General features: G+C 47.0%; 1 protein-coding gene across 4 annotated transcripts in view; it reads right to left on the bottom strand.

Annotated features, from left to right (window-relative positions):
• Nucleotides 1-472: 472 nt before the first annotated feature.
• The window catches only part of senp6a (SUMO specific peptidase 6a), a 91,934-nt gene continuing 69,561 nt past the window's right edge, over nt 473-22,845 (bottom strand). For all 4 annotated transcript variants that reach the window (XM_056295163.1, XM_056295164.1, XM_056295165.1 and 1 more), the window contains 10 exons: nt 20,583-20,794; nt 18,694-18,810; nt 18,352-18,474; nt 17,979-18,071; nt 15,212-15,549; nt 14,434-14,522; nt 13,773-13,861; nt 5,491-5,559; nt 4,168-4,318; nt 473-1,794 (listed from right to left, as the gene is read on the bottom strand). In XM_056295163.1, the coding sequence (XP_056151138.1) occupies nt 1,558-1,794; nt 4,168-4,318; nt 5,491-5,559; nt 13,773-13,861; nt 14,434-14,522; nt 15,212-15,549; nt 17,979-18,071; nt 18,352-18,474; nt 18,694-18,810; nt 20,583-20,794 (1,518 nt within the window). In that variant the 3' untranslated portion in view covers nt 473-1,557. The remainder of the gene's footprint in view (nt 1,795-4,167; nt 4,319-5,490; nt 5,560-13,772; nt 13,862-14,433; nt 14,523-15,211; nt 15,550-17,978; nt 18,072-18,351; nt 18,475-18,693; nt 18,811-20,582; nt 20,795-22,845) is intronic.

The raw sequence follows: 22,845 nt of genomic DNA, 5'->3' as shown, positions 1-22,845 counted from the left end.
ACCTGGTCCCAGTACTCCCAGGCTACACACCTGGTCCCAGTACTCCCAGGCTATACACCAGGCTACACACCTGGTCCCAGTACTCCCAGGCTACACACCAGGCTGCTCCCCAGTTGACCAGAGATGAGCTGTTAGCCACTCATTTGAATTTAGTGGAGATTGTGTTAAACAACACATTTAGTTTTTCCTCCCGCATTTATCGTGTGCCTCCCCTCCTTTGTCGTGGCTTGCTGAGCCGAGCGTTGAGACTCGTTAAATAACTTGATAATTGGACATTAAAATTGAAACTAATTCAATTTTTGATATCAATGGCTAGTTTAACAAGTGAACATTTAATATAGAAAAGATTAAATTATAAACCTGTGTGACAGTGGGGCAAGAGTCCAAACAAATACAAACATGATAACGTACAACCCTGCCGTGTGACCCCGAGGACAGATTACCCTTCTGCCCCCCCCCCTCCGTGTGTGTGTGTGTGACCGTCCATGGCATTTGTTCGTCTCCTTTTACAAAGTGTTACTATGTGGTTTACACACAAATATACTTACTACAGTCAGCGGGGAATCTGCAGTGTTTCACATCCTTTTAAATAATATTTCAAAACTCCTTATCCAGCTCGTTCACCTGGTGACGGGATGTGAAGGTTTTTACTGTGACCCTGAAATTCTGACAGCAGGTCAACTTAAACAGAACTCATGTTTCATCTTCTTGTGAACTGGTATTATGAAACACATTTATATTGTGTATGCATGTGCTGAACCTCACAACAAAACACTTTCACAGCTCTGAGTTGTAAAAGCCAAACTTCCCAGGACCTGAAAAAAAAAGGTCGAATTTATTTCCCAAGTGTCTGCGGGGCCGCCTCGGGCCCCTGCCGGGCTGCGTGACCGAATAAACAGGAGAATGAGACAGATGCAAGACAACACACATAGAAAAGGCATCACTTTGATTCTTTTAACAACTACGTGGCACAAACTGGAAAATAAAAAATGGTTCTTAAGGCAAAGGGAGCGCTCCCGCCTCTACGCTTGTTGTGTTGTTTTTTTTGTTAAATGCTGAACTTTCATCCACTCGACATCAGAGACAACAAGCAGTGAGCGCTGCGGCTCGTGAGCGAAAACCGAGCCGTTCTCTGTGGATTATAATTTATGACAAATATTATAACACATCATAACAAACAAGAGCACGTCGCCTTAGCTCCCCCAAACTCAGAAGCACAGAAGACAAACAGCATGGTGCCAGAGTATATTCTGCACAGGTGTGGAAGATCATAACTTAATGAAGGGGTCGTGTCATATGCGAGTCTCAAACGGTGAATAAAAAAAAAAAAAAAAAAAAAAAGGGGCAGCAAAGAAAGAACAAAAAGAGAAAAAAACATCCGGCGTATTTACACTTCAGGTTTTATTCAAACAGGGGCCGTTCAGCCAGATCGCAGGAAAACCAGCAGCATACAATCAGAGGGGCGGGGCCAAGCCTAATAGGCGGGGCCTCGACGGGATCTGTCAGACCAACACCTGTCAATCAGAAGTGAGCGAGAGGAGGGAGGGGCGGGCTCTGTCAGGGGCTGATGGGTAAGTTCTGTGGTGCGGCGGCCGAGCTGGCAGTCTCTTCGATCTCGGGCTCCTCGTGAGATGTGGGCGAGGCCGGGAGCGGCTCCGAATCCTTCTTGGTCAGTTCTTGTTGGGCTTGAATTTTTAAAATGAGGTCCCTGATCTCCTCCCTTTTCGTCCTCATCCGCTGCTGAGGAAACCAGTCGCTCAGGCTCACCGGCAGGTGGAAGCTGGGAATTGGATTCTACAAGGAGAGAAACAAATAACTTACAAGTCGAATGTACAAGGCAAACATCCCTGAGTACTGGCCAAGTTTTGAAGAAGTACTCCATAAAAAATACTAACAAACATGGTCAGTCTGAATGTGGGACTGACAAAATATGAGTTTTTGTTTTGTAGTTTTGGTAGAATGAAGGACCGCTGAAAACATTTCCACTCCAAAGAAACACAAATCACACAAACAGAGGGAAATCAAACATAACACAAACCAAGACAGTATTTCTTGGTTTGTGTTGTGACTTATAGAGACGTACACCTGACTTTTTATTTTTATTTTTAATGAGATTTTGCCACATAAGATTTACACTTAGTAAAAGTGTCTATGGAAGCAGAGCAGAAATTTGAACTCGATCGCTTTCCAACACAACATCAAAACTCCTCTTCCACTACGAAGCCGTTTCCAACTCAAAACTTAACTGTGGGTTCTTTCTCTTGGCTGGCGTTGGGTACACGATGACTCACGATGACTCTGGCTTTTTTTTGTGTGGCTTCCCCCCCCCCTTTCCCCCCAATTGTACTTGGCCAATTACCCCACTCTTCCGAGCCGTCCTGGTTGCTGCTCCACCCCCTCTGCTGATCCGGGGAGGGCTGCAGACTACCACATGCCTCCTCCAATACATGTGGAGTCACCAGCCACTTCTTTTCACCTGACAGTGAGGAGTTTCACCAGGGGGACGTAGCGCGTGGGAGGATCACGCTATTCCCCCCAGTTCCACCTCCTCCCCGAAAAGGCGCCCCAACCGACCAGAGGAGGCGCTAGTGCAGCAACCAGGACGCATACCCACATCCAGCTTCCCACCCGCAGACACGGCCAATTGTGTCTGTGGAGACACCCGACCAAGCCAGAGGTAATGCGGGGATTCAAATGCCCCTTAGGGTGTCTCTGGCTTGAAGGAACAGTTCCATTTACATTGAGCGGGAGATTGACAGGTGGATTGGTGCAGCATCAGCAGTAATGTGGACGTTGTACCGGACCCTTGTGGTGAAGAAGGAGCTGAGCCGGAAGGCAAAGCTCTCAATTTACCAGTCAATCTTCGTTCCAACCCTCACCTATGCTCATGAGCTTTGGGTAGTGACCGAAAGAGTGAGATCGCAGATACAAGCGGCTGAAATGAGTGTCCTCCGTAGGGTGTCTGGGCTCAGCCTTAGAGATAGGGTGAGGAGCTTGGACACCCAGAGGGAGCTCGGAGTAGAGCCGCTGCTCCTTCATGTCGAAAGGAGCCAGTTGAGGTGGTTCGGGCATCTGATCAGGATGCCTCCTGGGCGCCTTCCTTTGGAGGTTTACCGGGCACGGCCAACTGGGAGGAGACCCCAGGGTACACCCAGAACTCGCTGGAGGGACTACATGTCCAATCTGGCCTGGGAACACTTGGGATCCCCCAGGAGGAGCTGGAGGGCGTTGCTGGGGAGCGGGACATCTGGAGTGCCCTACTTAGCTTGCTGCCACCGTGACCTGACCCCGGAGAAGCGGCTGAAGATGAATGAATGAATGAACGAACTCAAACCACCAGACCAATCATACTACAATCAGTGTCCAACGCATCACTGGTGCATTTAAACCTGCGCTGTAGCGTGACTGAGTGCCAAAACATTGCTTTCATATCACCCAAGATGCATCTTAATGCCAGGTGTAAACCATTTCACTGTGACGCCAGCACTGAAAACCAGTCATGGTCCAGGAACTGGAACTAGACCTGACCATGTCACCGTTTTTAAAAAAACCAACTGCTGGAATCACTGACTTAGCAAACTTAAGTTACATTACTCCTTAATGTAACTTAAAACTTAGTTACATTAACTAGTATTAACTTAGTTACAAACTTAACTATTAACATGAAGTTTTTTATATTAATTTATTTTATTTTATATATTACATATATTTTCTTTTATATATTTTTTGTTTTATTTTATATATATATATAGAATATTATTTCTTTTCAATATTAATAAAAATATTAACTTAGGTACAAACTTAATTGTGAGTACATCACAGCTTATATCCATATTAACAGTTGTGTTTGCATTACACCTCTGTTGTGCTGTTACACATCACACACTGCTTGTACAGTATGTATGAACTGTTACCTGTTGCTTTTTATCCTTCATATTAACATACAACTTTTACATTTTACCCTTCATCCTTATTTTACCTTTCGTCATTTATTTTAATCTTTTTCCATTTCTAAGTTTCATCGTTTGGAGCACCCGGGAGGAATCAGTTCGTAGTGCTGTGCTGCAGTGTGTGGAAAATAACCTCAGTAAACATGAAACCAGCCAGGCATCCAGAGGAGGATGTTGAATTCTAGCTGCGAAGTCTTTAAAGAGGAGTCTTCCTCACCTCGAAGAAGCTCTCCACGTACTGCAGGATGTACACGCCGCAGTCACTGAAGTTATCCTGCTGAGGAACCCGCGGGCTGGAGCCCCTCATCACCTCTTTACCAAAACTCCTCTGCGTCCCTTTACGCACCTCCCACTCTACCTCCAGGTACCTGAAAACAACACATCCACCGTCACCACTGATCTGCCCATGTTCCCCGACACGCCGCCCGCTTTACCACACCACGGTTTTCAACTACACTGAGGGCTTGTTGAGAGCCGCTTATACAGTAAAGCATTAAAGCACACTGGTGATACCCGAAAATAAGTATCACACAATATGAACGTGATAAACACACAAGCGCACACAGATGAAGACACAGAAATGGACAGAAAAAGGCAAATGTCTCTGTTAAACCAGTTTGTTAAATTTCAAATGAAAGGGGCCAGCTGCTCAATCTGTCAAACACTCTGAGTAACAGCTAAAGACACCAGAACTGATGTGGAAGGTCAGCTTCTCTGCAGACTCTTCAGCTGCTCCGTTCGTCCTGCTCTGGTCGCATGAAGGGATGAACAGCGCAGCTGCAGTCTGAGTTCACCATGTAATGATATGGTCCTGACAGACTGTCTTGACTTTAAACCATCAGCATTGCTCTAACAATCTACGCCACCGGGAAAACCACCCAGCGGGGGCCGCCCGGGTGGTGTAGCGGTCTATTCCGTTGCCTACCAACACTGGGATCGAGGGTTCGAACCCTGATGTTACCTCCAGCTTGGTCGGGCGTCCCTACAGACACAATTATCTGTGTCTGCGGGTGGGAAGCTGGATGTGGGTATGTGTCCTGGTCGCCGCACTAGCACCTCCTCTGGCTGATCGGGGGGCCTGTTTGGGGGGGGGGGGGGGGGACTGAGGGGAATAGTGTTATCCTCCCACGCGCTACGTCCCCCTGGTGAAACTCCTCACTGTCAGGTAAAAAGAAGCGGCTGGCGACTCCACATGTATGGGAGGAGGCATGTGGTAGTCTGCAGCCCCCCCCCCCCCAGATCAGCAGAGGGGGTGAGCAGTGATCGGGACGGCTCGGAAGGGTAGTGTGATCGGCCAGATAAAACAGAGAAAAGTGGGGGGGGGGGAATCCCAAACTACCCAGTGGGGGAAAGCCTGATGGAAACTGCACAAATTAACTGGTGGTATCATCAGGACCATATGCCCGTACTCCTCAGCAGGTGTTGGGTGTATTAGTCAGGGCACAGAATGCTGTGACGGACTCTGGATCCCCGAGTCGCTCCAGACAGACACACTGACAGGTGACTTGACTGTTCCACATACACGGCAGCTTCTACTCACTCTCGCAGGGTCTTGACCACAGTGGACCGGGCAGGGCCACGCAAAGAGTCCATGATGAGGATACAAGGCCTGAGGACAAAGAAATAAAGATATTCATCAGTACTGCAGAAATGTCTGTGGAGGTGTGCTACACTACACAACAGGAAGACAACTCTCCCCCCACCAGCCTACGGTTGGAGATAGACTTGATTTCAAACCACGCGTTCACGTACACAACCGGTTGCGTCATGGATGGAATTGTTCACATACTTGCCTGTGTACTTTAAGTGTTACTGGAGGATTCCACTAGAGGGCACACCAGAGAACTAGACAAAAGATGCCATCGTCACAGCAACGTCCCTCCACGTGAACATTTCTCGATGTGCGCGGACATAACGGTCTTATATATTTTATTTTTTTTTACTTTAATGAGAAACCTTTTTTCCAGCAACATTTTGCAAACACAACCGGGGGTTCTCAGGGAACGAGTCTTCCTCAGTGCAACGCAACAGAACACACACCAACAGAACACTTACAAACAATCAGAACAGTAGCGTAGCCAGAAATTTGCTGGTGGGTGGGCGTACATGAAAGTAGGTGGGCAAATTAAGTTTCTCTAATAGGCCTACGTGTATATATACATAATAACTACAATGTAGCCCCTGTGCAAGTACATAGGTGTTATATCCAGGGGACACTTCTATGACTCCGCTCATAAACCAATAAATCACTCAGACACAGAGCTACAATCAACGTCGGTCTTTACTCGGAGCCTTCAATGAACTTTTTTAAAACAAACATCCGGGTTCCCAGCATGCATTGCTCACACACATACGGCAAGTAGTGTAGAACAAAAACATAACAATAGTTACATGGTATTACCACATGTATTTTGTGATCGCTAGTTTTGTAATTACACAAGCCAATGTTTAGTACAATATCAATTATATATGTATATACTTGTATAGTTACAATAGGGTTACTATGTTTATACACAGGTATTAGACATTTACAAGTAGCCTACATAAGAACAAGAACATACTATTGCCTACCATTGTTGTCAAAATCACAGCACAAGACGACGTGGCTTGGTGTTGAACATTGAAATAATTTCATCATAATCCAATGATGGTCAGTTCTCTTTCGAATGAGAGCAGTGACAAATGTTCAGGCGGCCTGTGAGCATTGACGCCCTGTTGCTCGTTTTGATCTGATTGACAGTCGAGAAAAGACGTCCTACTGTGCAGCTCGTAATGGGCAGAGTGATGATGGCTCGAAGGAGACTGTTCATGTTGGGAAATATGTCTTTAGGACAGCTGTCAAGAACCTCGATGAGGGATGGATAGGAATGACCCTCGGTTGAGCTGGTGTAAAAAAAAAACCAGTCAGTTCTGGATCCTCCACAGAAATACCCTAATGTGTGCAGGGTGGCTGTATCGCTGTCATTTGACCAAATGAGTCCGATTGGGGCAGACAGGCAGCGGAGGCCTTCATTATCCGATATGAGTCGTTCTGAAAATGGCTGTTGAGGTCTTGGAAGTTGTCGGTCCAATATCTCGTTCCATAATGCCCGTAGATCAGAGTCGCTCCTATAGATGCTGCTTTCCCCAGTGTAGATGTAACGTGCGCATCTCCAAACCTGGCTGGCGGGTTTCTGTTTTGGGAAATGGTGACATCCCAGTTGTAGATTTCATGCTTGGCCATTAACTCCTCAGTAAGCTTGAGGACTTTATCAAAATCACCTGTAGCATTGTCTCTGAAAGCACTGAAGCTGTCTTTAAGGCCTTCGATAAGATCAATGCAATCCTTGATCGATAGAGAGGGGGACTGTAATCCTTTGGTAGGAAAATCACTGGCGTCAAATAACTTGGAGAACGTGACTAATAAGAACACGCATTTTTTTGGTTTGAGTTACTGTAGGAGAGACTCTGTGTCAACTTTAGTCTGACCTGTGCTGTCAGCGAATTCAGCGAGAGTTTCCAATATTGCATCAAACACAGTTAAAACTTTATGCACTGAGCCAGACTTTGAGCTCCAGCTGGTGTCAGTGGACCTCTCCAGTTCGAGACAAGGTCTGTGTGGGTGCAGTTGCTTTTAAATTTCTAAAAATCTGGTGTGCCGGTTCGTTCCAGTCATGAAATGATACAGACTGTTCAACATTTCAAAAAAAGTGGCCGCGATAGGAGATGCCTTCGATGCCGTACATAGCACAAGGTTTAAGCGGTGTGAGTTACAGTGTACATGGATTGCTTTGGGGAAAGTTTCCTTCAAAATTGTCTGAACCCCACCTCGACTACCAGACACAACCGCGGCCCCATCAAAACTGAGTCCAACACACAAGACAGGGTCTAGTTTTAGTGCTGTCAACACCTCCAAAATCTTTTCCGAGATCCCATTCGCCGTCATGTCCCCGGTTGCAACAAACCCGACTGCTCTCTCTTTCAATGCACCCTTGTGTAGCTCTGCTTTAATCTTTCGGAGAAGGAGCGACGCAGCCATTTCCAGCGGTTCATTCTGGATATCAGGGCTCATGAGAGTCACATTTTTTGGGAGCTCGTCTAGTAGTCGCTTTTTAATCTCGGGATCATAACTGCATATGAATTTGAAAATGTCAAGAAAGTTGCCCTTATTAAGAGTTTCCTCGTTCTCGCGGTGGCCACGTAATGGTATGTCCTGCTTGGCACACAAAAGCACAATGTCCATTATTACTTTGATGTGTGCTCGAGTCCTTTCAATAAAGGACACATTGGCTGCATGTGCGTCCCTATTGAGCCGACTGAGGATATTTCCTCGTCCTGACTAGTGGCTTTCTCTAAAGGCCTTGGCTTTGACCACTGCAGAAGAATGTGCTTTGCTAGCTTCATGTTTAGAACATAACTGGCTCATGTGTTTCCAGTCATTGAAACCAGTCTTAATGGACCGATCCTCCATGCCCGCATCGGGGAAATGGCGGCATGGTTGGCAAAACAGCATTTCTCGATATGCTATACTCCACCCATTTAATCTTTCATACCATCGACAGGAAAAACTTCTGTCCCAGTTGTCCGTTCTTGTAGCAGGGAATGTTCGCAGCCTAGGCTGAGAAGCTGGCTCATCTACGGCTGACAGGTCTGTGGGGGCGAGTGGAGCAGTGGCACCTGTGTCGGTAAGCTCCGGTGCGTGGGCTGGGGCCATGACTGCTGGTAGTGGAGGGGGAGAAGGCCCGGTTGTTCCGGATTCGGTGGTAGAAGCATGCTTGACGACTTGAGGCGTTTCCTCCTCTTCTAAAGTACGTCGTGTTCTTTTGAGAAAATTGAATAGAGAGCTTTGTTTGGCCATTTTAACGTCGGCTATTCTACTTAAGCTAGTTAGCTAGCTAGCTAGCTAGCAAACGATACTCACGCACACAGCACTTCAGCAGCACTTCGGGATCTCGCAGCTACGCAGACACAAGCACGTGCCTTGCAACGTGATAAGAAGATTGGGTGGGAGTGGGGTCATAAAATACCTAATTAAATACTGATATATTTGTGAAATATATGGAGGCCGGTGAATAATATTAATATAAAGTTTTTTTTTTATTACATTAAAAAAGAAACGGATTGAAACTGACCCAACTGATTGGGTGGGCGATGGTTCCAAGTGGGTGGCGGCCACCCACTCACACTCACACGTGGCTACGCGGCTGAATCAGAACCGACAAAAAACACACTATATACAGACAATCAGAACCAACAAGAGACTTTTTTTAACACCCCCCCCCTTTCTCCCCAGTTGTACTTGGCCAATTACCCCACTCTTCCGAGCCGTCCCGGTCTCTGCTCCGCCCCCTCTGCTGATCCGGGGAAGGCTGCAGACTACCACGTCTCCTCCGATACATGTGGAGTCACCAGCTGCTTCTTTTCACCTGACAGTGAGGAGTTTCAGCAGGGGGACGTAGCGCGTGGGAGGATCACGCTATTCCCCCCAGGCCCCACCCCCCCAAACAGGCACCCCGACCGACCAGAGGAGGCGCTACTGCAGCGACCAGGACACATACTCACATCCGGCTTCCCACCCGCAGACACGGCCTATTGTGTCTGTAGGGACGCCCGACCAAGCCAGAGGTAACACGGGGATTCGAACCGGCGATCCCCGTGTTAGTAGGCAACAGAATAGACCGCCATGCCACCCGGACGCCCCTAGAAAAGAGTATTTAGATCCATTAGAGAAAAATGCAAGAATAGACTTGTTTCCATGTATTTTTGCAGGTTTCACATCACAGCAGGCTTTCTAACAAGCGTGTGTCAGTGTGCAGCAGCACTGACACACTGACTCCATCTGTACCGTGTGTCAGTGTGTCATTAGGCTGAAGATCTACTGCCTTCAAAACTTTTTGCCACAGCTGTCCTGCTGACATGCCTTCTGGCCCTGTACTACCCCTTCTTTTAAAAAATGAGTCAATAGTTGTCTGTGAATGTTCTCATTCATCCAGGTCATGGTTATCCAAAGGAGTTGAATCAAGTGCAACTGGACTTGGTATATATCCGTGAAGACGTTTCGCCTCTCATCCAAGAGGCTTCCTCAGTTCGTGCCTTTCTGACTAGACCCAGCTAGTCTGACTGGCTGCTGATGAGAATTTACCCTCTAGGAGTCGTTGTCAGAGCTATTGATATTTGTGGCTCTTTGTGATCCGATGTTTACCAACGCCCGTCGCTAACAGAGCCATAAATATGAGTGGCTCTTTTGTGTACCGATGTTATGGCCGCGCCCGTCGTTATCGGAGCTATTGATATGCGTGGCTCTCCTGTGCTCCGATGTCCAGCCGCGCCTGTCGCCATCGGAGCTGTTGATTTGCATTTGTTTAGCAGCGATGGTCGTTGGGGGTGTTAGTTTCCACTTCATTGTTCAGTGGTCATGAGAGTAGTTGGAGCCGTTAGTGAGCGACTGTTGTTCTTGGAGGCTAGGCTTCTTGAGTCTCCTGGGTAGAGATGAAAGGACGGCAGATAGGTGGTGTCGCAGACCTCCTCCTCTGTTGAGGGATGGTTTTTCCAGTTTCACATAGATGGCTTCCTTCACCCCTCTTTCAAACCATCTATCTTCTCTGTCCAAAATGTGTACGTTGCTGTCCTGGAAGGAGTGTGTCTTCTCCTAGAGAGCAGGGTGATTGGCCAGATACAGCTGGGGAGGAAAAGGGGGTGGAAAAAAAAAAACTAAAAAAAACTTCTTTTGCTGCCTGGTTTTCGACTTTCCATGTTGTACTAAAGAAGCCTTCTTCGTGAACTCAATCACCTGTTGGAAAGTGGTCTCGTCTAGATGCGACGCTTTCTCTGTTGGATCTGCTCCTCTTTGGCTTTCAAAGCGTCAATGGTAAAATTAGTTTGTCTCAGCCATTCGTTCAACAGCCAGCTCTGTGCCTTCTGGAGGATCTGGTTAGCTTGGTGGACCTGGACTGAAGATTTGATTTGAAAGTCTTAGGTGTAATACCACTCTGTCTGCACCTGAGGCTGACTCTCAGGTGGTTCCTGTAGTCTGCCATCTTATATGATGTTAGCTCATACTCAAGTACAAGTTTAAGGCAATCCTTGCCGAAATGAGTCAAAATGTCTTGATGCACCATTACAAGCATGGGGATACCTGCACTCAGTTGAGACTGAAATGTTTCTCCCATTAAACGTTGTGTCCAGATGAACTTATTCAACTTTCTGGTATTTCCTTACCTAGAGAGGCCCGTGCAGCTCTGGGCCTCTCTGACCACTGTCTGAGTCATCTTAACTAAACCTACAGGCAGAAACTAAAACCTGCAAAGCCTGTGGTTAAAACTGTGAGGAAATGGACCAATGAGTCAAAACTGGAGATCCAGGCCTGCCTTGACAACACTGACTGGAGTGTTTTTGAGGCTGCATCTACAGACCTGGACAAACTTACTGACACTGTGACATCTTACATCAGCTTTTGAGTGGACATGTGTATGCCCACCAAAACCTTCTGTACCTTCCACAACAATAAGCCCTGGTTCACAACAAAACTCAGGCAGTTTTGCCAAGCCAAAGAAGAAGCCTACATGGTATGACAAAGCCAGAAATACACTCACAAAGGAGATCAGAGTGGCAAAAAGGTGTTACTCTGAAAAGTTGAAAAACAGGTTTTCTGCCAACGACCCAGCATCAGTCTGGAGTGGTTTAAAAGACATTACCAACTACAGGAGACCATCCCCCCACACTGCAGGGAACCATCAACTGGCTGATGATCTAAATGTGTTTTACTGCAGGTTTGAAAAGAAAACATTCACACCCCTCACTCCCTCCAGCCACAACACACAACCAACTGGACTCCCTGCCAGCCACTCTCCCTTCCCTATCGAACCCCCACCCACACTAAGGATCTGTGTTGAGGACGTGCACCAGTTCTTTCAGAGACAGAAGGCCAGGGAGGCACTGGGCCCGGATGGCGTGTCACCCTCCTGTCTTAAAGTCTGTGCTGACCAGCTGGCCCCCATTTTCATACTGATCTTCAACATATCCCTGGAGCTGTGTGGAGTTCCCCTCTGCTTCAAGGGCTTTTCTATCATCCCGGTCCCCAAGAAACCCCGTATCACAGGATTAAAATGACTACAGGCCCATTACCCTAACATCTGTGGTCATGACATCCTTCGAGAGACTGGTGTTGGTCCACCTGACGGCAATCACAGGCCCCCTGCTCAACCCGCTGCAGTTTGCCTACCGAGCAAACAGGTCAGTGGAGGATGCAGTCAACATGGGATTATACTACATTTTCCAACACCTCGACTCTTCAGGGACATGCGCACGGGTCCCGTTTGCGGACTTCAGCTCAGCGTACAACACCATCGCCCCAGATATCCTCCACTTCAAACTCACCCAGCTCACTGTACAAGCCCCCATCTGCCAGTGGATTAAAAACTTCCTGACAGACTGGAGGCAGCTGGTGAGGATGGGGAAAATCACATCCAGCACCTGGACAATCAGCACTGGCGCACCCCCAGGGATGTGTGTTCTCCCCTCTACTCTTCTCCCTCTACACAAATGACTGCACCTCAAGTGAATCATCTGTTAAACTGAAGTTTGCGGACAATGCAACCATCATTGGCGTTATCCAGGATGGTGACGAGTCTGCATATAGACAGAATGTTGAACAGCTGGCCCTCTGGTGTGGCCATAACAACCTGGAGCTGAACACGCTCAAAACAGTGAAGATGACAGTGGACTTCAGGAGGAATCCCCCCTGACAATACTCACCAGCACAGTGTCTACAGTGAAGCCCTACAGATTTCTGGGTTCCACAATCTCCCTGGATCTAAGGTGGACATCCAACATAGACACAATCATCAAAAAGGCCTAGCAGAGGATGTACTTTCTCCACCAGCTCACGAAGTTCAACCTGCCTCAGGAACTGCTGATTCAGTTCTACACAGCAATAATCCAGTCTGTCCTCTGCACATCCATCACTGTCTGGTTTGGATCGGCCACCAAACAGGACAGGGACAGACTACAACGGACAGTTAAGTCTGCAGAGACAGCTATTGCTGCCAACCTGCCCTCCATTCAGGACTTATACACCTCCAAACGCAAAAAACGGGCAGGCAACATCACTGCAGATCCATCACACCCTGGTCACAACCTGTTGCAACTCGTCCCCTGTGGTAGGCGCTACAGAGCACTGTACCCCAAAACAACCAGATATAAAAACAGATTCTTTCCGTGGGCTGTCTTTCAAATGAACACTTAACACTGTCAAATAAATCCAACCATTATGTATATACTGTACTGTACATGTTGTATATACTGTACTGTACATGTTGATGTACTGTATTGTACATTGTACGTATACTGGTACGCTCTGTCATGTCCATCTACCTCAGGTATGTATATAATCTGCTAACATTTATTTCAGCATCTCTGATATATTTTTTCTGCACCATTACACTTTATCACCTCTTATTTCACCTATATAAGTCAATCCTTGTATATATGTATATATGTATATTGTGGCAGGCCACGCCCCCAGCTCACAGCCCTGCTGGGTGAGAGGCATAGCCCCTAGTGTCCGCCACACTATATATATATATGTGTGTGTGTGTGTGTGTGTGTGTGTGTGTGTGTGTGTGTGTGAAGATTGTTGTGTTGTAGTGTTGTTAATCAATGTTAAGTACACTGAGAGAGCCACAAAACCAGAGTCAAATTCCATGTATGTGCAACCCTACATGGCCAATAAACATGATTCTGATTACTGAGCATGCATCAAGGCATCCTAAGGAAAAATATTATGCATTTAAGGGCAGCAACAGCGCCACTTAGAGGTTGAATGACGAAACTGCATCCACTCACTGTTTGCAGAGATTGGGTTTAGAAGTCCAGCTGGAGCTGTCAGAGTTCAGGGTGTCATCGGCAAGTGTCCCGTCCTCACTGCACTCATCCTGGACCCAAAGAACGTCAGAGAATATTGGACTGAAATTTCAGCTGAAGCTCCAACTGGTTCAATAAATGATGACTGTGCCCTTACTTAAACATCATTACTATTGGTGTTTACTACAGAGCCCTTTACTAATTACACTTGACATTTTATGTTCTCCTGACTTGTCTGTTTTAATTATTTGTGTCAATTTAAAACTACACTGTACATAATTCTCCAATTCACTGCCTCTTGACGACCTAAGGCCCACTTAAATTAAATGCACTCAACATGACATGTACTCTAGGTTTACGATGTACAAAAAGTACTACTACCAGTTTACACAGTACTACTATGATATGATTGCTACTTAATGCTGTCAGAAGCCAGCTGGTAAACACTTAAACTTATCTGCCAATTGCTGACTCTTATAGATCACTTTGGATAAAAGTGTCTGCCAAATGAGTAAATGTAAATTTAAGCAAAAATGATGAGCAACTACAAGAGTGATATGTAGGCAAACAGGCAAAAACCAGATTCTGAACTGCTGCAGAGGAGATGAAATTGGGAGACAGGTGGACAGGACAGACGGGGTACCTGACAGGAGCTTTGGTCATCAGAGAAGGTGAAGGTATCGTCGTTTCCTTCCCTTGATCCATAACATACACTGATTCTGTGCAGCTCGTCTAAAAAACATTTTCACGAAAGACAAAAAACAAAAATAAGAAGCTGCATTCTGGGAGGTGTCATGAGTCAAACTCAATAAAATACCTGCAGAGGTTCAGCCCTGCCTGTGAGATGGACCCGTTCTCTATGCTAACCAGTGACAGATTAGTAAATTGAGTCAAGATATGGATTAATACATTAGCTCAGTGGTTCTCCAACAAGTCCTCGGGTACCACCAGTATCGCTGGTTTTCTATTCAACCAGGTGCTTCATTACAGTCACCCTTTTGTGTCAGGCATTCCAGCCATCCAGTCACAAATGGTGAATGTAATGAACCACCTGGTACAACAGAAAACCAGCAGTACTACTGGTACACGAGGAATGGACTGAGAACTACTGCATTAGTTTGACATGTAAATTGGTCTTCAGTGTGAAGTCTAAATGTGGTGTTTGACACAATGAGTGTGACATCATATCCTGTGTATCAGTGAGTACCCTTCCATCCTTTTCCACCAAACACTTGATCAACAGGAGCACTGCCAGCACACCCTTATTGTTGGACTGTTTACTGCTGGCTGGTTGTAATGGTGATGATGTTTGAACTCAAGTTTATACCACAGAAAGTCAATCTGAACAACAGTGTCAGCTCTTTCCTTTTTCTCACCTCCTTCTACACAAAGGCATTTTGGTTCATCTGGCAAAGACTCACTTGTGTACTGTGGCTCTGCATCCACCAGGTTGTTGACGGCAGTCCCGAGGTTGACGGAAGGCTCAGGTCTGCCGTTTGTGAAGGCGGGATTCTCCTTGGTTGGGTGGCTTGGGTGAACTTCTGTGGGGAATTCTGACATATGGGGGCACTGGTGCTCCGAGGAGCCTGTCACCTCTTTTTCTGGGGACAGTGGGCGGCAAGGGTTCTGGGATGTGTGGTCGGGAATGGAGGTCTGGGCTGAGCCCGGGGCCGGAGATGGACCCTGGTACAGGGGGTTAGGCTCATACTCCGGGCCCTGGAGGCCAGGGAAACAGATGACGGCCAGGTACCAGTGAGCTCTGAAAATAAAGAAGAAACGAATTTATACGTAACACAGGGATCCAGGCAACAAAAAAAAAAACATCTAGGAGCCATTGGCTCCTAAACCCAAAATATTTAGGAGCCAAATCAAAATTTCCGCAGACAAAATATTGTGATGTCATATGCTACATTGCTAAAGGGCTGCCTCACACTGCCTTTTCTTTCCCCTCTCTACCGTCTGCCTTCCATAGTCTACACAATGTATTCTTACATACACAATATGAGGAGTGTTCAATATATTACAATCATATTACCATAAATACTAAATATCCAGTATTCTTTTATTTTTTCACTTTTTATTCAACTTTATTAAGCCGAATCAGGCTGGGATGACGCAAATGTCACTTGAGAACTTGTCAGGTTGGTCTTGGCATCATCGGCATCTGATGTCGAGTGATGTGGAAGTGGGTTTGGACAGGCCGGGAGTGAGAAAAAGCCTGATGTTTTTCGCTTTGCGCATTTTATTTCCTTGCCAACTGGCTAAGGTTACCTAACTACACAGTTAGTGCTCAGGGGAGCCCTATTTTCTGTTGCGCTGCTACACGTCACACATGCACACGCAACTATGGACGTGTGCGGTCAACAGGGCTACCGCGAAAAACATTCTACTGTTACTACATCCTTACAGCAACAGATCAATATCCAGCTTGGATCAAGCCATCTCATGCCCACAAAGTCTGCCCGAAACCTGGGTGTCATGACTGATGACCAGCTAACCTTTAAGGTTCACGTGGTCTCGATTGCTCGGTCGTGCTGATTTGCCCTGTACAACACCAGGACAAGTAGACCCTACCTGTCTGAGCATGCAGCACAGCTCCTGCTACTGGCTCTTGTAATATCACGCATTGACTACTGCAATGCCGTACTGGCAGGTCTCCCTGCATTCACTTTCAAACCTCTGCAAATGATCCAGAACACCGCGGTGGCCACTAAATGCCTAAAATGTGGTATCAGTTTGTATAAAATGTATTTTTGTAGTTTCAAATTACAAAATTGCTTGTATTTTAATCAAATACAATTTCTCATACCTGTATTTTGTGTTTTATTTTGATACGTTTGATGAGCAAGTATTTTTAATTTGTAACAAGACACTTTTAGATCCGGGTAGCATGGCGGTCTATTCTGTTGCCTACCAACACGGGGATCAGCGGTTCGAATCCTCGTGTTACGTCCGGCTTGGTCGGGCGTCCCTACAGACACAATTGACCACGTCTGCGGGTGGGAAGCCGGATATGGGTATGTGTCCTGGTCGCTGCACTAGCGCCTCCTCTGGTCAGTCGGGGCGCCTGTTTGGAGGGGGGGGGCTGGGTAGAATGGCTTGATCCTCCCATGCGCTACGTCCCCCTGGTGAAACTCCTCACTGTCAGGTGAAAAGAAGCGGCTGGTGACTCCACATGTATGGGAGGAGACATGTGGTAGTCTGCAGCCCTCCCCGGATCAGCGACTGGGACGGCTCGGAAGAGTGGGGTAATTGGCTGGATACAATTGGAGAGACAGGGGGAGGGGGTACTTTTTGATGTATTTGTGCCATCTCTGTTCTCCGGTCAGACCTGCAATATGGGCAGTGAATTCTTTTTTTTGTGGATTTTCCCCGTTTTTTCCCCAATTGTACTTGGCCAATTACCCCACTCTTCCGAGCCGTCCCAGTCGCTGCTCCACTCCCTCTGCCAATCCGGGGAGGGCTGCAGACTACCACATACCTCCTCTGATACATGTGGTGTTGCCAGCCGCTTCTTTTCACCTGACAGAGGAGTTTCACCAGGGGGACATAGCGCCTGGGAGGATCACGCCATTCCACCCCTCCCCCCCGAACAGGCGCCCCGACTGACCAGAGGAGGCGCTAGTGTAGCGACCAGGACCCATACCCACATCCCGCTTCCCAACCGCAGACACAGCCAATTCTGTTTGTAGGGACGCCCGACCACAGGGCGGTGAATATTAAAGAAATGTACTACATCCATAGAAAACACAGAAAACACATTGTTCCTTCTAGAAACAGCTGTGAGATAATCAGTTCACAGAATTAGATTTCAATATAACGTGATGAGAAAACTCAGAACTTTTAAAGTTTCCTGACTGCCAATGAAGCGAGTACAAACAAATGAGAATTAGCTGGTGATACTCAACATCAAGACCAAATTACTTCACTACTCCAGATTCTAGAGTAACTTAACAATGACAAAGTGTGTGTGTATGTGCATGGAGGAGTGTCAACATGTCCTGACATCTAACTGGACAGTAAACTAGGTCTTATTACTCTATGTAAAAGAATTTTATAATCCTCTAGTCTGTCCTGCCTTATCTAGATACTATACTACATCTAGATACTATACTACATTTGGAATACATGAATTTTCCAGGCCGTCTTCATCAGGGTTTATAAAACACATGGTGAGTGGTGACTCACGACTCATTGATGGGAACGAAAATAAAATCCTTCTGAAACAGATCCACATGTCGAGTCCACGTCTTCACTCTGTTGTGCTTCTTTTTCTGTATCCTAGCAACCAGAGAGAGAGAAAGACAGAGAAAGAGAGATTGTGAATGAGTGAGTGAGTGAGAGTGAGAATGAGTGAGTGAGTGAGTGAGAGAATGAGTGAGAGTGAATGTGTGAGCGGGAGAGAATGTGTGAGAGAGTGAATGAGTGAGTAAGAGAGTGAATGAGTGAGAGAGAGAGAGTGAATGAGTGAGCGAGAGAGAGAGAGGGAGGTTCTGACAGTGAGTGGTGGGAACAGTATGGGTGTGTGGGGTCTGATAGCAGGTAGGTCAGTGATACTCACGGCAGGTTGGTTGTATCTGGAACATTCCTCCTCTCTCGCTGGTTCAGACGTTTATAGAAGAAGGAACTAAACACATGGCTTCTTTGTGCATCTTCTTTTTTCAATTTTTCTAAAACTAAATACCTTATATAGGAGGAAAAATATTTCAATTCACTAAGAAATGCAAACAACTTACTGTTAATGAGACCGGCCAAAGGCTCAGATCAAATCTATTTATTTTCCCAAACACATTAAATTTCCAAAACCAGCACTGTGATTTAAAAAGAATAAACTTAACTTTTTACTTCACTGATATGGAAGATATACTTAGATGAGAGAACATGAAACAGAAACCTTCCTTACTTTAAATAAAAGTCTATAATGACATCATTTAGGAACTCTCCGTCGTTAAGGCAGTGGAGGTCTTCATTCGTTACTGTGATAGCTCCTTTAGATGGAGGAGGGGGATACACCATCAACCTGAAAGACAAAACCAGTCAACACCTCATTAACAACTAATTAATGTGAACAAGGGCCTGCTGGTGAGAGGAGGGGTGTAGTTCAGGTGGGTTGGTGGTGCGAATCCCCCCTATCAACACGGAAAATATAAGTAAGAAATTCAATATGAGTACAAGTGAACAACACAAAAATACTACTCCAATACTACTCCAGTGGAGCTGCTCAGTGGTCAACAGAAGACTGGAGTTGTACTGAGTTTCCACTGAGGTGAAGCAGGGCAGTGTTAAAATATCACCCCCCCTTTTTTCTCCCCAACTGTACCCGGCCAATTACCCCGCTCCTCCGAGTCATCTCGCTTGTTGCTCCACCCCCTCTGCCAATCCGGGGAGGGCTGCAGACTACCACATGCCTCCTCCAATACATGTGGAGTCGCCAGCTGCTTCTTTTCTCCTGACAATGAGGAGTTTCACCAGGGGGATGTAGCGCGTGGGAGGATCACGCTATTCCCCCCAGTCCCCCCCCCCCGAACAGGCACCCCGACCGACCAGAGGAGGCGCTAGTGCAGCGACCAAGACACATACCCACGTCCGGCTTCCCACCTGCAGACATGGCCAATTGTGTCTGCAGGGACGCCCGACCAAGCCAGAGGTAACACGGGGATTTGAACCGGCGATCCCCATGTTGGTAGGCAATGGAATAGACTGCTACACTACCCGGGCGCCCCTAGCAGGGCAGTATTAAACACCCATTCCAACCACAGGGCGAGCTGCTCTGGGTGGGGGTGAAATATCTGCCCGTGCGCCTGCACAGTGGGAGGGGCCACGGGCGACCGCAGAGGAGCTGGTTCGCGTCCGCCAGCCAATGAATGGACGGCCAGTGAGGAGCGATGAAAATCAGGGAAAGACGATTCTTCCACACCCTGAACAATGTCAGGGGACTCGAGGCCAGTTGGGGGAAACACATATAGTGGAAGGCGCTGCCACTTGTGCGCGAACACGTCCACTCCCAGCGGTGCGCTGTGGCCGTGCAGGGAGAAAAACAGTGGGGACTGTGAGTTCGCCCCCGACACAAACAGGTCCACTGCTGCACAGCCGAACCGTGTCCAAATCTGATCCACTACAGCCGGGTGCAGTTTCCATTCTGTGTAAAGCGGATTCCTTCTGAACAGGAGGTCTGCACCCAAATTCTGAATCCCGGGGACGTGTCGCCCTCACTGAGAGGAGCTGCGCATTGCTTCACAATATCAGTTCACGTGCCAATATGTGCAGCTGTTGGGAGCGCAGACCTCCCTGGTGGTTGATAGAGGCCACCATGGTCGTATTATAATGATAATTTGCTCGAATTACCTAACGAATGGATGAATTACGCGAGGGGGCGTATCCCATAGTGAGACATCGCGCGCATGCTACTCAGAGAACCGGGGTTACGGAAGTAACCTAATGTTTCCATTGACGTGAAGCAGGGCAGTGTTAAACAACCATTCCAACCACAGCGACTGGGATCGCATACACACAAACAACTTGTTTCTGAGTTTTAACAACAACAACAACAATAATGATGATGATGATGATTATCATCACCATCATAAAATACTCTATCATATCTCTCTTGCTATGTTCTAATGCGAAGTCAAAGGTCAGTTCCATAACGGAACCCCTGGTGGTGTTCAAGATAGTGTTTGCTTGTTCTCGTGGGGTTTAAACACTCTTATCTCCTAAAAGTCTAAGCTGCTTGCTGGTGGTTCATGGTGCAGTCATCCGTGTGAACATCTGTAGTGTCAGAGCGCCACTCACTTAACAATTGGTCCACTGAATGTCGGCTGGAGGTCGGCCATGTCTTCATCCTCGTCAGCAAAGCAAGTGCTGGTCTGCTGGCGTGTCGCCATCCGCGTTCGTATGGGTGTGGTCACGGGCGTTACAGGGGTGACCTGGGTCAACTTTCCAACTGGGCTTACCTTAGGTGAGACCGGTGTTACCTGGGTGAGTTTGTTTGTTTGAGGTTTCGCCTGAGGGGAAGAGGTGGCAAATATATAAAGTGATCAAATCTGTTTAGATTTAGCTTTTAATCAAATGAAGCCACAAAATGTTATTGTCATTTGTCTGTAAACCAGACAGTGTAAAAAGGATTACACAATGAGCAGCTTCAATCAGAAAAAGGTTTAAACTATGCTAAAATTCTAGTCTAGCTTAGCTAGCCATGCATAGCTAGCCATGCAGGGCTAGCACAGCAGCCAGAGACCCAGTTATCTCTCCTGTCTGTCTCCTGAGACGTAGAATTCTGGTTTGAGTCTATGTTCATGTGTTGTTTACTCATGCCTACGAGCCATGTGCCTTGTTGTCTATGTCGGTGTTGTATTTGTGTTTTAGTTACCTGCTCTGGTCTGTAGAGCACTTTGGTCAGCATGGGTTGTCCCCCCCCCATTCTCCCCAACTGTACCTGTCCAACAACCCCACTCTTCCGAGCCATCCCGGTCACTGCTCCACCCCTTCTATCAATCCGGGGAGGGCTGCACGCTACCACATGCCTCCTCCGATACATGTGGAGTCACCAGCCGCTTCTTTTCACCTGACAGTGAGGTGTTTCACCAGGGGGACGTAGCACGTGGGAGGATCACGCTATTCCCCCAGTTCCCCCTCCCCCCTGAACAGATGCCCCGACCGACCAGAGGAGGTACTAGTGCAGCAACCAAGACACATACCCACATCCAGTTTCTCACCCGCAAACACGGCCAATTGTGTCTGTAGGGTTGCCCGACCAAGGTGGAGGTAACACGGGGATTCAAACTGGCGATCCCCGTGTTGGTAGGCAACGAATAGATCGCCACGCCATGTGGACGCCGCCCGCGTGGGTTTATTTTAAATGTGCACTGTAAATGACTTTGACATGACTCGATAAAGGGAAAAAAGGGGTGTAGAATTAGAGGATAGTGATGGCACAGGTCTTGCTCTCTTTGATGCCCCAATATGACGCAGATAATTTGGAGGTGGGTGATGGTAATGTATGTTTTCCACCGGACACAAGAAAAAAAAAGCATAGATTTTCCACCTCAAAGCGGTTGTCTCTTTTGTTGAATTTATAATGAATATAATCAGTTCTTCCCTGCTAGACCCTGAACAACATGCTTTCATGTGGCATCTCTGCCTTTCCAACTTGTAAAAAATGTTACCTTCTTCTTCCATTGACACTACACACACACAACAGACATTACTCTAACTTTTTAAGAACAAACACCATCTTATTCTCCAAAGGAGTTGATTCAAGTGCAACTGGACTTGGTATATATCCGTGAAGACGTTTCGCCTCTCATCCAAGAGGCTTCCTCAGTTCGTGCCTTTCTGACTAGACCAAGCAAGTCTGACTGGCTGGTGATGAGACTCAGAATTTATCCTCATCGTCAGCAGCATAAACTTGGTCACGTACAACATTACCAAACATATAGCCAACATCTTGACCCCTTTAGTGGGCGAAACACCTCACCATATCCAAAACTCCATTGACTTCGTGGACAAGGTCCAAGGCGTAAAACTGGAACCGGATGAAACCATGGTATCCTACGACGTGACCTTGTTATTCACCTGCATCCCAACCATGGAGGCTTTGGAAACTGCGAGGCAACGTTTGCTACGGGACGACACTCTACACAATAGGACCAACCTCAGCCCAGACCAGATTTGCCAACTACTGGACCTTTGCCTGAACACTACATATTTCCAATTGAGGGGCCAGTTTTACAGACAGAAACACAGCTGTGCAATGGGTTCACCAGTATCGCCCATTGTGGCCAACTTATATATGGAAGAGGTAGAACACAGGGCCCTGAACTCCTTCAGAGGAACACCTCCGAGCCACTGGTTCAGATATGTGGACGACACATGGGTCAAAATCCAAACACAAGAGGTGCAAGCGTTTACCAAACACATCAACTCAGTGGACAAGGCAATTAAGTTCACAAGGGAAGACGTAAAGAACAACAGTTTGTCCTTCTTGGACTGTGATGTCCACATTGGGGAAGACAGGAGCCTCCACATTGGGGTTTACAGGAAACCTACACACACA

The sequence above is a fragment of the Lampris incognitus genome, chromosome 15 (assembly GCF_029633865.1).
Source record: "Lampris incognitus isolate fLamInc1 chromosome 15, fLamInc1.hap2, whole genome shotgun sequence".
Classification (NCBI taxonomy): domain Eukaryota; kingdom Metazoa; phylum Chordata; class Actinopteri; order Lampriformes; family Lampridae; genus Lampris; species Lampris incognitus.
Note: the sequence above shows the minus strand (reverse complement) of the source record. Positions and strands in the feature narration are given on the sequence as shown.